The following is a 15,876-nucleotide window of genomic DNA, read 5'->3' on the forward strand; positions in this document are numbered from 1 at the left end:
TAGGTTAAGAATGTTCATATATTGTCACATAGAAATATGTGCATTAGGATATATATATATATGTATCTATCTTTTGTGACTGGATCTAGTATTGACGGGGAAGCTAGTGTGGAATAGAGTTAGAATGTGTTATCACAAGGTGTTACCCACTATCTTATAAATTCTATAATGGTGTTATGAATTGGCATTTATGTGTTATGTTCCAAAGAAAATTCGTAGTAAAGTGGAATAGAAAACGAAATTCCTCTTGAAGATTTACTGCGGATCTTTCGAGCTGAAATGCAACCTCTCTACTGAATATTTTTCACCCTACTGGCCATTTCTTGTCGTAAGCTATACAAATTAAATATTAATTTCAACATTTTCGTAATATTATCACACATTTTATCGTACGGAAGAATTTTTGAGATAGATAATGAGCGACAATAAGAAGGTAGGTGAAAATTCCAGTAGTGAGGTTGTTAATCAATTTCGAAGCTGTAGGGATGTGAGCGATATTGTACCACTATACACACCACGTGCGCTTTATCTAAAACCACTTGCAAAAGTAAATGTGTCTGTTAATCTTCCCCAACTGAAGACACCAGGTAAAATGTTCAAAGTCAGCAGCACTGTCTTTTTTCTTTTTTTTATACTTTTAGCATCTTAAATCTCAAATTTTTATTCTGAATTCTAAGCCACGTAAGTTATTTCAATTTTGTTGATTGACCATTGGACTTAATGGGAATATTTTAAAATGATTTTTTTTTCTTTTTATATATAAATACATTTTATGCAACGTACTATTTTTATAATCATATCTTATGATCAAAGGCATAATGTTTATTTGTTAAGATACAACAACCACAGAATTGTCTTATATTTGCAAGTTTATTTATATTTAATTCATGAGTTCTTTTTGTTTTTTTCTTCTTCTTCATTCCTCGACTAATCAACATCATATAACTTATTTATCCATGCACAGCTTCGATGATTCTCCTCTCATACACAATCTACATTAATTTACATCGATAAAAAAAAAAAGAAAAAAAAAAAAAAAGAAAAAAAAAAAAGAAAAAAAAAAGGAATCTTCATAAACAGAACTTTCATGCAAATCTATGATTATATGTGGCCTTTTTAGTACAGCAGGTTTTTATAGAAAGTTAACTGCGATATAAACAGGAAAAACTATTTCAACATGGGAGGTAATGGAGAAAATACGTACACTCATACTACCAGACGAGTTTGCATCTTTGAAAGTAGCCAAAAGCACTTTGGAATTTATCAGACTGGAAGGAGATCTACGAGACAGATGCAGACTCCAGCGTGTATTAGCCAGATTGGATTCTCAACGATTGAATTTGGCTGGATTTCCCAATGTGCTCAAAATTCGAGCAGCAGAAGCAAAGGATGATTTTCCTACTAGACATAGTTGGGATTCATATTTTAGAGATGCGAAGCATATGAATGAATTAAAACCTGGAGAAAGGCCAGATACAATACATATTTCAGGATTACCGGTGAAATGGTTTACAGAAGATGGAGGAAATATACCTAATGAATCACTTATCAACAAAATTTTCAAGAAATGGGGTCCTCTTAGGCGAGTCGATGTACCTGCTTCTGATCGATACAGGCCAAGGATGCGTCTTGGTACAAATATACATAAATTTAGCTACGAAGATGGAATTTTCTTCGATGCTTATATACAATATATTGAATATATGGATTTTGTTAGAGCAATGGATGCTTTGCGTGGTATGAAATTACTTAAAAAAGAAGGACAAAATGCACTTACTGCCGTGATAAAGGTTTGAGATTACATTGTATATATCTCGTTGTATCAATGTTCAAATTAATTAATATAATAAATTTTCTTTGATCGATTGATTCAAGGTTGATTTTGATAAGACAAAGCATATGAGCGATAGTTCTGTTGCGCATAGAGAATTTGAAAGGAAACGTCTTATAGCGCAGGATAATTTGGCTGTAGAAAAATTACGTAGAAAGGAAGAAGTAGAAGAGAAACGTAGAGAGGAGCAAAAGTAAGTTGAGATATATCCTTTCTTATATATATATATATATATATATATATATATATATATATAACTTTTAATACGTTTTATTTATATTTGAATTTTTATAGAAAAAAGGAAGAAGCTGACTTAGCGGCTAAAGCAAGTAGACGACAAAAACGAGAGGAAAAACGTAAACGAAAAGCATTGACGATATTTCGTAAACAAGAAGAGGATAAAGTCTCTATGAAAATAGCTAGAGAAGAACAAAAATTAATAAAGGCTCAAAGGCAGCTTGAAAGTATTCGCCTTTTAGATGAATTATTTGATAGGATAAAGGTGAAATTTTTATAAATGTGTGAACTTTAAGTATAATAAGGAATCTAATTGGGGTTTTTTTTTTTTTTTTTTTTTTTTTTTTTTTTTTTTTTTTTTTTTTATATAAATATCAAACAGATAAAAGTAGAAAAAAATGAAATTAAATTAGATCAAATTTCGAATTCGGATATTAAAAAGGATGATAAAAAAAATGAGAAGATCAATGAAACAGGCGCCAAATCTGAATCGGGAGATGAGAAGAAAAATAAAAAGATGAAAAAGTTGAAGAAGAAGAAAATAAAGAAAGAAAAAAAGAAGAAGGTATTTTTCTCGATCATTATTACGCTTTATAAAATAATGTACGATATATATATATATATATATATATATATAAAATTTCAATATTCTATTTGATCATTTTAAACAGAGAAAACACAAAAAGGACAAAGAATCTGGTTCTGGTAGTGAAACAGACGGTACAGACGTTGAGGGTACTAAAAAGAAAATAAAAAGCGTTTTAACAAAAGCCATCACGTATCCACCGGCAAATACAGGTAATATTAATATTGATCGAAATGTAATTATCTATTACATTAATTTATTTTATTTATACATTATATTTCATTGTTCATTTATATTATAGGTCCTGTCGTTCCAACTGCTCCAACACTTCCATATCCACCGATTTATCCAAGATTCCCTCAGCATTGGTATTACGAAGCGACATTACCAATGATGTATCCTCCATTAACAAGAGGCAACGGTAGAGGAAGTTCACGTTTCTTACGTGGTAGAAACAGAGGATTTTTACCATGGCGTGGTGGTGGAAATGCACATACTTTACGTACATTTAATCCTCATTTATACAACGAGCAATATTACAAATATTTCGCACATTTGGCTGGTCAGGATTATCATGATTTCGAAAGTGATTACGAGAGAAGCTCTAGATCTCGTAGTCGTAAAAGATCTGTCACTAGATCAAAATCGAGATCAAAATCAAGATCCACAACGAGATCGCGTTCGCGTTCACGTTCACGTTCGAAATCCCATACAAAGTCAAGGTCAACGACGAGATCAAAATCAAAATCACGTACAAAGTCAAGAGGACGATCTAGGAGTCGAAAACGTACCAGAAGCAAAAGTAGATCACATTCTAGGAAACGTAATAGAAGATCCAAATCGAGATCTAAATCGCCATCGAGAACGAGATCACGTTCGCGTCGATCAAGATCAAGGAAAAAGTTTCGATCGAGAACTCGTTCTAGATCTCGTAGTAGTGCTTCTAGAAATCGATACAATAGACGTAGACGTAACGTAAGATCACCATCCAGAGTGAAGATCACTAGAGCGAAATCTCGTACGATATCGCCTAAAAGAAGATCGCGTAGTAGTACGTGGTCCATGCCAAAGTCATTGGACAGGAGAAGTTGTTCATGGTCGAAAACTATCGACAATACCAATTCCACCGGTGATATTCAAGAATCTAAAGAGAAAGAGAATAAGAGTCAAGATACAGCCAATAAAGAAGAATCGCGATCTTCGCATACAGTAACGTCGGAAAAGTAGTTTAAAATATATTTCTCTTATTCATGTTTTTCTTTCTTTCTTCATGTATTACATACGTAAATGCATACACACATACATACACACATACATACATACATACATACACATACATACACATACATATATATATACACACACACATACATACATACATACATACATACATACATACATACATACATACATATTTCATCGCATTATTTCGTCGCGTATTTTCACTTAAATAATTTTTATCATTATGAAAAATTATATGTAATTTATATATTATATATCGACGTCATATTATTATGTATTTATATATTTCTTAATTTGTACGACGTTGAGAAATTGACTTTCGAAGAAAAAAAAGAGAGAGAGAGAGAGAGAGAGAGAGAGAGAGAGAGAGAGAGAGAAAAAAGAAAAGAACAAAAAATAATTTATTTATTTTCATCGGCATAATACTTTCGTATGTTAAAGAAAAACATTTGACAATGTTTAACGCGAAGAAGCCAAATAAAATATCGATATCATTGATGTGACTTCTCCTGCCGATGAATATACTTTGTACATATAATACACATGCATACTCATTGAAGTATAAATTACTTACTGATAGGATGAAACACCGATTTCTCGATAACACGGTTCTTGTTGTGTTGTGTTGTCGTCGTTGTAAATGTAGTCCAAACACTCGTTGCCTTCCGTATGCAAGATTCTCTCAATATGAGAAATAAATGAAAGGGAATCGATGAGAATCTGTTTATTTTCGAACGTATCACCTTTCAACGGAGAAAAATAACGAGGCAGTATAATAATAATAATGATGACGATGATGATGATGATGATAATGATCATGATGGTGATGGTGATGATGATGTTGATAATGATAATGATGATGATGATGATGATGATGATAATGATAATGATAATGATCGAAGGAATAAAGAAAGAGATATATCACGTCTTCTTCCGACTTGCAAATTTATTTGTTCTTGGCATGAAAATGCGTTGGTTGGTTCATAGACACTGTTTAATCGTGTACTCACACACATTCTTTTCCTTATGTATTTATATGTATATATATATATATATACATATACATATATATATATATATATATATATATATATAAATGAGACTCAATATTAATTAATTATTAATTCGAGACATGTACCATGTATGATCATCGAACTATTATATCTTTGCTATTAATCCTATTTATAGATCATTGAGATCGCTTAGTGCCATTACTTAAACGATTCACAGTCTCCCAACGTTTTTTTTTTCTCCAACATATTTGTATTTCTTTAAAAATATCTGCTACATTTCTCTCATAGCTAATTTTAATATGTCATATATATATATACACGCTTTTCGCATAATCGTCATCTCGTATGTTTCAATTTTAACTATCATATTCAATGCTCCATAATGATTTTTTCAATCTAATGGAAGATTTTTACCATTCTGAACATTTTCAGTTAAAAATTTAACGATATTGGCATTACTCTTTTTTATATTATATTATATTATATTATTTTATATTATTAATTATTATTATTAATTATTATTATTATTAATTATTATTATTATTATTATTATTATTATTATTATTATTATTATTTTCTCCTCTAATCACTACGGTATGTTCGGAATTGGTTAAATATTGACTACTTTCAAGATTCGTTGCGTGGGAATTGTTTGTTTACATTAAACTGATAGCGCTTCTCGCGTATTCTCCTTTACATTACGGTATAAGATTAATCATTCATTATTTATGTATATATATATATATATATATATGTATGTACATATATATATAGCCAATGTATTTTTTTTACATATATATATATATATATATATATATAAAAGAAAAAAAGAATTAAAAGAAAGAAAAAGAAGAAACAAAAACAAACAAATAAAACAAAACAAACGTAGTAGAAATAGTAATAGAAAAACAAAGTTACATAAAGTCCCTCACGAGTTCATTAAACGGATTGGCGCGAAACTGTGGCCAAAAAAGCACGACTTCGACGACTGATCTGAAACTTTTGTTTTTGTAAACTTTCTTATACACACACACACACACACACGCACATATATATATATATATATATATATATATATATATATTTTGTTCTCTTTTTGTTTTTTTTTTTTTTTTTTTTAAACAAATCATCCTCTAACAAATAATACCATCTATATGAGACGAGCGTTATCGTTCGTGGATATAATAGTTTGTCTTTTTTTTCTTTTTGAAGAGAAAGAGAGAGAGAGAAAGAGAGAGAGAGAGAGAGAGAGAGAGAAAGAGAGAAACTAGATTATATAATATAGAATAATAATCGAACTTATAGATTTCTTTAAATAGAATTAATATCATTTGCCAAACGTCAATCTGGACGCAATTGGAAAATTACAATAATCGTTTATGGAACAACATACAATACGGTCTTAACGTAGAACACGACAGCATCGTCCACTATGGCGTCACAACGCAGCATCCGCAAGACTTTAAAGACACCCTGTAGTAAGTTTTCTTTTATTTTGTTTTTGTTTTCTCTTTAAACTTTTCTTAACAATAAAAGAATCTTTCATCCAACACGAGACATTGAAAAAAGAGTTTAAAATACCGAATATCGTTCCTGCTCGTTAAAATCGCGGAGAAGAATAATGAAGATCTTTCAAAAGTGAAAGAAATTGTCTTTCTCGTGTCTTTTCTTTGTTTATTTATTTGTTTATTTTTTTCTTTCTTTTTTTTTTTTTTTCTTATTTATTTTTTTCTTGTCTTTCCTTTTTATCCTGTGCTGTATGTATGCGTGTACGTGTACGTGTATGTGTGCGTGTGTGTTGTTTTTTTTTCTTCCTTTTTTTCTTTTTCTGCTTTCATAACGTCAGTTAGAACGTTCTTGAAAGAATCTCTAGATCGAGACGAGTCTCTAAGGAAAGAAAGTGTTCAAGACATTTTAAGAAAAGAACTTAATCGACGTAGAAAAGTACGTCGGATATTTATTTTTTCGAACGTTTATTATTATTATTATTTTTTTTTTTTTTTTTTTATATATATTATTAATATTAATATTATTTTTGTTTTTTTTTTCTTGTTTTCCTTAATTTCTCTTTTCCTTTCTCTTCTTTTATCTCGTATTATCTTATTTTATTTTATTTTATTTTATTTTATTTTATTTTATTTCATTTTATTTTACTTTATTTTATTTTGGCTGCAAAAAGATTTGCGACAGCAGTAACGGATTATTATGTGTATATATCAAAGACAATGTGACATCGTTCAAATGTTGTTGTTATTATTGTTGTTGTTGTTGTTGTTGTTGTTGTTGTCGCGAAAGTTGCATTACTCCCACGCAAAAATGAAAATCACTGGATCAATGCGATAGAAATGGAGTATCTAATTGTATTTTCTTTTTTCTCTTTCTCTTTCTTTCTCTTTTTTCCTTTTTTCTTTTTTTTTTTTTTCCTTTTTATTATCTTTTCCTTTCTTTAAGATAGAAGTGTTCGAGATAACAAAATCGTTCGCTGCTCTAAATTATAAATTTAAGAGTTTACACGCCTATTATATTTCATTTTTGCAAATTTCTGTTCCTTCTTTTTTCCTGCTTTTTATTCTCTTTTTTTTTCTCTATTTTTTCTTTTTTCCTTCTTTCACGTTCTTCTTTAAGATTTTCCTTTACATTTTATATTAATAACAATAATAATAATATTAATAATATGTAATATTAATAATAATAATAATAATAATAATATTATTATTACTATTTATATTAATATATTATATATTATATATAAATTATTAATTATTATTATTATTATTATTATTATTATTATTATTATTATTATTATTATTATTATTATTATTATTAATCCATTTCTTATCAGTTTTCATTAACGACGAACTTCCATTTCCAATCGTTGTTATTGTATACGTGGATACGTCGCATTTGTTCGTCAATTATTTATCTTTCTCTTTAATTTCCTTTTTTATTCCTCTTTCTAATTTTCTTTTTTAATTCTACAAACACGTTTCTATCCTTATAAACGACTACGCGAAATTATATAAATTACGTTTCGAAACTCTTCTATTTCCGATCTACGTGGTATATCTGCTGCGTATAATTCTGTTTCTTTTTTTTTTGTTTCTTCTTTTTTTGGATTTTCGTTCTTCACTTTTTTATATGTATATGTATGCATGTGAATAGGAGTACGTTGCATGACTTGACTCTCAATAAAAGAAAAATTTTCAAAGAGGAAATGGTGCTTTCTCAATGGTTCTGAATCGACAGGCAGTATCTTGTACTTACGTTCTTACGAAATTTTCTTTTTTGTTTTTTTTGTTTTTTTTTTGTTTAATTTCCTCTTCTCCTTTCTTTTTACCTTTATCCCTTCTTTTTTTTGTTTTGTTTTATTCTCTTCTCGTCTAAAAATCCTCGAAGCGAATTGTTTTTTCTTTCTTTCTTTCTTTCTCTTTTCTTCTCATCTTTGTTTTGTCTTTTTTCTTTTCTTTTTTTCTCTCTTTTTTTTTTTTTCTTTTTTTTTCCTTTTAATCTTTCCTTTGCCCGAGCTCTCGTTGATAATCACACGATCTCTTTCGTATAATTAATTAATACTAATAATAATAATTACATTTTAACACTGATATAACGATAATGCGTGTGACAATAGTAAAAGCATATAGTTAAGAATTTTCTCTGTTAAAAATTTCTTTCTTTCTTTTTTCTTTTTTTTTTTTTCTATTCTATTTAATATCAGCGGATTTTTATTAACTAAGGATTTAATCGTTCGTTATGATTGTTGATAATATATGACTGAACGAAAAAATGGTGAAAGGATATACGTGAAAAGATTTAAAAGAGGAGAGAGGAACGATATGTTTACGGCTATTCGAAACATTCTTCTTCTTCTTCTTCTTCTTATTATTTTTACTTTTTTTTTCTCTATTTTCCTTTCTTTTTTTCTTATTTTTTTTTTGTTCTGAACAGTGATCTAGACAAAAAAAAAACTTACGCACGCTTGCTTTGCCTAATCAATTCTAATCAATTCTAATCAATTTTATTCATTCAATCGTGCTATTTGGTCGTAAAAGAAGACGCAGTATTTTATTAGGATCGGACGAAATACCATCTTTCGTTCATTTACATTTCAATTACTTCGCTTTTTTTCTCTTTAATTGGTATATATATATATATATATACCAATTCTAAATCATTCAAAAGTGCGTTTAATGAGAAATTACTAAAGTATATATAAATCATTCTCATCCGATATTAATTAACAATACAAACTTTTTATTGTATCAAAAATTAAATTTTAATTAAACTTAAAAATTTTTTTACTTCTTTAATTATATGATAAAAACCATTTAAAATTAATTCACACGATGATATCGAATAATACTTATAAGTACTTCATCCGACAAAAAGGGAATATTTTAGTGGGGAAGTTTTCTTTATATTGCGGTTATTTTCTCCAACACACATAAACCGACTAACTCTCATATTGGATAAATAAATATCTAGTTCATCGCTTCGGCGCGAAGAATTAAAAAAATATCCTCGACGAGTATCGCAATAATAAAAGATTATATCATTCGGTGTTTCATAGTATCAAAACCGTTTTATTGTTTTACTATTATTATTATTATTATTATTATTATTATTATTATTATTATTATTATTATTACTATTATTATTATTATTATTATTATTATTATTATTATTATTATTATTATTATTATTATTATTATTATCATTATAATTATTTTCATTAATAATTTTTGAGAGATTTGTATACCAGGACAATAAATAATAACAACAACAACAATAATAATAATAATAATAATAATAATAATAATAATAATAAAAATGTATTATGTACGCTGAGATTTTTCAACTCTAATTTGTGCCACGTTCTAGATCCTCCATTCGTAAGAAAGTATCGAGTACTAGCTTTATTAGTACAGATCTTTTAATATAAATACTTTTTGTGGTTCCTTTTTTCTTTCTTTTTTCTCTATTTTTTTTTCTTTTTTTTCCAGTTTTCTTCCTTTTTTTCTTTTTTTCTTTTTTTTTTTTTTTTTTTTTTTTTCAATAATATTATAATCATCGGGTAAGATAAAATTGCATAGCTATCGTTATATTTATATTTTAATTATATAATTATTGTATATATGAATATGTATTGTAGGTATGCTTAGTCTTTCGACGCTCGTTGACCTCGGAAGAGAAACCTTTTTTATTTTTTTTTTTTTTTATTTTTTTATTTTTTCTTTAACTTTATCTATTTTCTCTTTGTTTTTTATTTTTATTCATTTTTTTTTTTTTCATATCTTCTTTTCAAGTGAGCTCATTCAGAAGAACGTGCATTTTTATCCGAAGCGTCCTTTTTCGCGTACGATCAGAAGAAACGAAAATATATTTCTTCATGGATGGACGATGGATATCACTAAAATTGGCTTTCGAGTTAATTAATTAATTAATTAATTAATTAATTCTTTAATAGGAGAGAATATATATATATATATATATATATATATATATATATATATATATATAGCGAGTGACCGTTCCCGTATATCAATTGTATTCTCTATCGTTTTCGCTATCCTATTGCGCTTTTTATCGTTCGAACGGAGATGAAGTGTAAAAAGTATCAACCAAACTTACGTGTGTATTTTTCTTTTTTTTTTTTTGCGTCCTATGTGTATGTATAGGGGCACGTATAAAAGTATTACAAAAATTATAAATCTATTCGTGCGCGTTGGTATGTGTACGGTCAGTCAGAAAAATTTTGCATCGGAGACAATTTTTGAAAAATGAATATCATCTCTATATCTTTTTTTTTCTTTTTTTTCTTTTTTTTTTTTTCTTTCTTTCTTTTTCTCTTTTTTTCTCTAAAGCAAACAAGGAAATTCTTGATAATATTGAAGAACAAATTTTGATTCTCTATTGTAGCATCAACTACGAATAGGAAGTAAGTATTTGCCAAATTTTGTTTTTTTTGTTGCTTGTTTTTTTTCTAATCGGGTATGTATCATTTATATTTAAAAAAGAAAAAAATAATAAATAGATGAATATATTTGTCTCATGTACTATCATGTTGTTACAACCAAACAGAAGGTCATTTTCTTTTTGATTTCTATTGTTTCTAATTCTTCGCATGCTTCATACATTACTGATAATTTGTTTGTTTTTTCTTTTTTTATATTCACTCAAACATTCGAAGTACTTCGTCCGGCCTAAAAAAAAAAAAAAAGAAAAGAAAAAGAAAGAAAGAAAAAAAAAAGAAGAAAAAAGAAATAAAACAAAGAACAAGAAAACAAACGGAAACTAATGAAACTAATTCAATGTAAAAAAAAAAAAAAAAAAAAAAAAATAAATAAATATTTTCAACAAATTTCTATGATTCCATTGTATATACACGTACGTACATACAATACATACATACATACATACATGATATCTCGCGTATATCATTTATAAACTTACAAACTTATTCCGTAAAAATAAAAGATCTATGAAATTTATAAATCGCATGGAACCAACGAGATAAGCCATGCCTCGTTATAGAGCCGACGTGAAACGACGTCCCGTCGTGTTTTTAAATGACCATGATGATCTTCACCGACTATACATAAAGTTTATGTAAATAAGTACACATAAGTAGTACTTAGTTGCTTTGCGTTTTGGCATGTCCGTATCCTTCCGAATAGATAGATATAATATATATGTATGTATATATACATATATATACATATATATATACATATATGTATATATGCATATTTATATATATATATATATATATGCATATTTATATATATATATATATATATATATGCATATTTATATATATATATATATATATATATATATATATATAAATGTATATATTAGAAGTATATAGAGAGTTGCTTAAAAAAAAGTCTCCTTATTAACTCGTGGTCGACTAGATCATCACACTATTAGAGATAATTAGTTTATATATATATATATATATATATATGTATATATATACACACGTCATTTAGTTAATCTCTTGGTCATTTTACGTAATAGTAAGATGGCGACAGAGCCGACTAGATAATAAATATATTATTTCTGGTAAAGATCTTTCATAGAGGAAATGTCGTATATTATTTGCTTTCTTTATCTTGAATTCTTTTTCCCGCCTTCCCTTTTGCCTCTTCTTCATATCATTTTATTTATTTATTTATTCATTTTCTTTATTTTTGTTAAATTTTCCTCTCTATTTCTTGTTCCGCTTTAAGACCGTTTAAATTCTTCTACCCGCTATAATTTTTTAATAAGTAGTATCTTAAGTTAATCGTATTATTAATGAATAATAATGATGATAATAACAATAACAACAATAACAATAATAATAAATTATTAAGTACACAATAATATAACCATAATGCGCTTGTATAGAAATTTACGCTAGGGACAACTTTCTCGCCCTCGTTTGAAAAATGAGTTTTTCTTTTTTTTTCTTTTCTTTTTCTTTTTCTAAATTTAATACGGGCGATAATATCTTCCTTTATCGTGTTAACTCTAACGACAATGATTAGGGCATCATTTATTATACCAATTTCTAAATTGTCGCTTTCCGAGATTTGATGATAAAATCGATTCGATCGATTTGATAACAGCAGAAGAAGAAATTATATATCTTCAAGTTGGAGAATGATATCGATGCGATGAGTGGAGTAATAGGGAGGAAGAGAGGGGGAGAGGGTGGGTGAATAGGTGGATAGATAGGTGGATTTAGAAAAGGAAAATAGAGGAAAGATGGAACAACGTGCGTTTCTAAGTCCTTTATAAAGTCATTTCTAAATCGGTTTTCTCGGTCTATTCTACGATAAAGTATTATCCTCTTTTTATTTCTTAAACATTTTCCAAGTCTTTATTTTTATCTCGTATCATTCTCGTCGTTGTTGAACGTTCATCTTGAATGGCGTATCAATTTATCATCTTCACTTTTTCTTTTCTTCTCATATATATCTTTCATCATAGTCCTTTTAATTTTTCGTTTCGATCGTTTCGTATCGTCGTATAATAACGCGACTGAGAAAACGCTTTATTTATTTAGGTATGGTATTTGAAATTCGTTTGAAATTTGAAGGCCGTAAGTGGAATATAACGCGAGTACTTGGATCGCGCGTCGATACGGATATTTTATTTATTCATTTCATTGTTTTATTTTTTTTTTTATTTTTTTTTCTTTTTGCTTGTTCATTTTCTTCTTTTCTCTTTTCCAAATAATTTTCTCCCGGTTTTTTTTTGCTTCCTTTTTTTTTTCTTTTTTGTCTCTCTCTCTCTCTCTCTCCTGAACTTTTTACTTTATCTCGCTTGATATTTCGCTCTAGAGGTTCTCTTCTCGTCTCGCGAAAATATACATATACATGTATTATGTATATCCTAAATAAACGATCTAAACTGACTCTGGCAGATACTCCTGCTAACGATTACTAACGCGTTCAGATTCGTTTCTAAATCTCTCTAAGTGGTCGTGGCTAAACTTTCAACCAGTTTACGGTATGGCGAATAATCGCTAAATATCACAAATTTCGATCGATTTGTGTTCAATTCATCTTCGTTTGAGATTCTAATATCGTTTAATCGCTTCACAATGCTATCGTCTAATATTTTTTCGCGATACTTTTTTTGACAAAGTTTCGTACCATCGAACATTTTTCTCTTTCTCTCTCTATCTCTCTCTCTCTCTCTCTCTCTCTTTTTCTTAGATCGATAAAAATTTTCTTTTTAAATCAATCGTTTTTCTAATACTCCAAATAATTAGATATTATTTCTAATACACAAACATTATTTCCCATATCTCATTATCATTACAATATTACAAACCTAAAAAAATCTTTTTCGAAGACGTAACGATTATGCGCCAGACCATTCAACTTTCTGGTCATTATCATCTATTATCGTGTATTTATACATTATAGAATATTATATAGAATCGGTGTCTATCGTCTAATGTTCCAATATTGAGATTGTTACATTTTCATCATCATCTTCTTCTTCATCTTCTTCTTCTTCTTCTTCTTCTTCTTCTCCTTCTTTTTCTTTTTTGTTTGTTTGTTTTTTTTTTGTTATTTTTTTTTTTTAATGCTTTTAATTATTTATTTATTTATTTATTGATTTAACTCAGCGTGGTCTTCCTGGCACTATAATGCACTTTTAAGAAATCTATATAAAAATATCGTGGAGTTGTCGTGTCCAGCGCGTTGAGTCGCGGAAAGAAAGAGAGAAAGAAAGAGTGAAAGAAAGAGGGGGAGAGAGAGAGAGAGAGAGAGAGAGAGAGAGAGAGAGAGAGAGAGAGAGAGAGAGAGAGACAGACAGACAGACAGATGAAAGATGGAATCAGACAGACGAAAAGAGAGAGAGAGAGAGAGAGAGAGGAAAAGAAATACAGAGAAATAGAAGATAAAGGCAAAAGGATATTTAAAAACGAACTATCGAAAAACGTAGAGAGATAGAGAGATAGAGATAGAGATAGAGAGAGAGAGAGAATTACGTACACGATAGAAGATAAAAGAAAGGAAAAAAAGGAAAGATAACGAAAAACAAAACGAAACAAAAAATAAAAGAAAAAAGGAAACAGATACATAAAGACAGGAGATAAAATGAGAAAGAAAGAGATAGAGGAGGAGGAGGATACAGTATGAGAACATCGTGACAAACGTGTGTCTTTTTTTTGGTCCCGTTTCGCGTTTCGAAACAGCCGCGAAACTGCGCTTTCGAAAATGAAAATGAATTCGTCGGACAAGACAAACCAGGTCCCAAACTTTCGTCTCGCGATAACGAACGGACGATTAGCACGAGGGCGAGACAGCCCCGTTCCTTTCCGCTTTGTTTCTTTTTTTTTTTTTTTTTCTTTTTTTCTTTTTGTTTTTTTCTCCTTCTTCTCTCATCTTTTCTTTTCTTTCCTTATCTTTCCCTATCTTACTGTTCTATTTATTTATTTTCCTTCAACCCATTCCCCACGAAATCCCCTTACTATCATTTATCTTAGCGGTTGACGCGATCGTCTCGCCCTCGTGAAAGATTGCGCTTTCATTGTGGATCTCCAATTGCGCTCGCAGAAAGTCTTGGCTAACACACTGCACGCGTTTCTCTCTTTTTAGGCGGTGAACACGCTCGATGCAACAACGAACGTTAAAGTCGGTCCGCCGACGGGTCTCCGATTTATCTTCGGAATAAATCACCTGTTTCTTTTCTTCTTGTTTTCTTTTCTTTCTTTCTTTCTTTCTTTTCCTTTTTTACTTTCCTCCTATTCCCTTCTCTTTTCCTTTCCTTTTCCTCCTTTTTCCTTTTACTTCCTTTCGAAGAAAACAACGAACGTAGACTCCCCTCCTCCTTTCTCACGACTTTTCTTTCACGCTTCTTTTCCTACACTTTTCCCATTTTCTCCGTTTCCCCATCCTTCCCCTACTCTCCACCCCCTCCCCTCCTCACGTCTCACCCCTCGCCACCTCCCACCCGCCCATTTTATTATATTATTTCTCTATGTTGTTTCTGACTTCGTTTATGTTTTCTTTTTTTTTTTTTTTTGTTTCTCCTTTATGTATATCCCTCCTTTTTTCTTTTTTTTCTCTCTCCACCATCCCATAACCCTTATAAACCGAACACATCAACTTCCTTTCACCCTTCCAATCTATCTCACCCAACACACGCATTATATTGATACACGTTGAAACATAAATGTCCTTGGCAAAATAACTTCATGTTTTATAACTCTGACCGATACGTTTGTTTTCTTTTTCTTACACTTCCTTGTTTATTTTTTTTTTTTCTTGTATGTGTAATTTGTTTTCTTTTTTTCTTCCATTAATAAAATTAATCAATCGATTGATCAATATCCTGTCCCCCCCTCCTTGTACCCCCCCTCAACCCTTGCACCCCCCTACCCCCGTCCGCCTCCCTCGACCGCTCTACCTCTTGTAAAAAATTTCTTCTTCCTTCCTCCTCGATTAGAAACGTGACCATTATTA

General features: G+C 29.4%; 1 protein-coding gene across 4 annotated transcripts; it reads left to right on the top strand.

Annotated features, from left to right (window-relative positions):
• The first annotated feature begins 91 nt into the window (after positions 1-91).
• Positions 92-4,255, top strand: LOC118445824 (uncharacterized). Of its 4 annotated transcripts, none has more exons than XM_035875770.2 (7): positions 92-587; positions 1,162-1,790; positions 1,876-2,024; positions 2,126-2,333; positions 2,451-2,633; positions 2,740-2,866; positions 2,956-4,255. In XM_035875770.2, the coding sequence occupies exons 1-7, from the start codon at positions 416-418 to the stop codon at positions 3,879-3,881; spliced, it is 2,394 nt and encodes a 797-aa protein (XP_035731663.1). In that variant the 5' UTR covers positions 92-415; the 3' UTR covers positions 3,882-4,255. The 4 variants fall into 4 exon arrangements, with proteins under 4 accessions (XP_035731663.1, XP_035731681.1, XP_035731691.1 ...); XM_035875788.2 differs by having other exon boundaries at positions 92-328; positions 1,121-1,790; XM_035875798.2 differs by having other exon boundaries at positions 92-328.
• Positions 4,256-15,876: the final 11,621 nt, after the last annotated feature.

Source organism: Vespa mandarinia, chromosome 8 (assembly GCF_050613455.1).
Source record: "Vespa mandarinia isolate Hongniang chromosome 8, ASM5061345v1, whole genome shotgun sequence".
NCBI lineage: Eukaryota > Metazoa > Arthropoda > Insecta > Hymenoptera > Vespidae > Vespa > Vespa mandarinia.

Excerpts from the sequence above, each read along its gene's own strand:
- LOC118445824 (XM_035875770.2), top strand. The coding sequence starts at position 416 with ATGAGCGACAATAAGAAGGTAGGTGAAAATTCCAGTAGTGAGGTTGTT. Across the intron at positions 1,791-1,875 it reads CACTTACTGCCGTGATAAAG|GTTGATTTTGATAAGACAAA; the intron begins GTTTGAGATTAC and ends GATTGATTCAAG. Across the intron at positions 2,867-2,955 it reads GTATCCACCGGCAAATACAG|GTCCTGTCGTTCCAACTGCT; the intron begins GTAATATTAATA and ends TTTATATTATAG.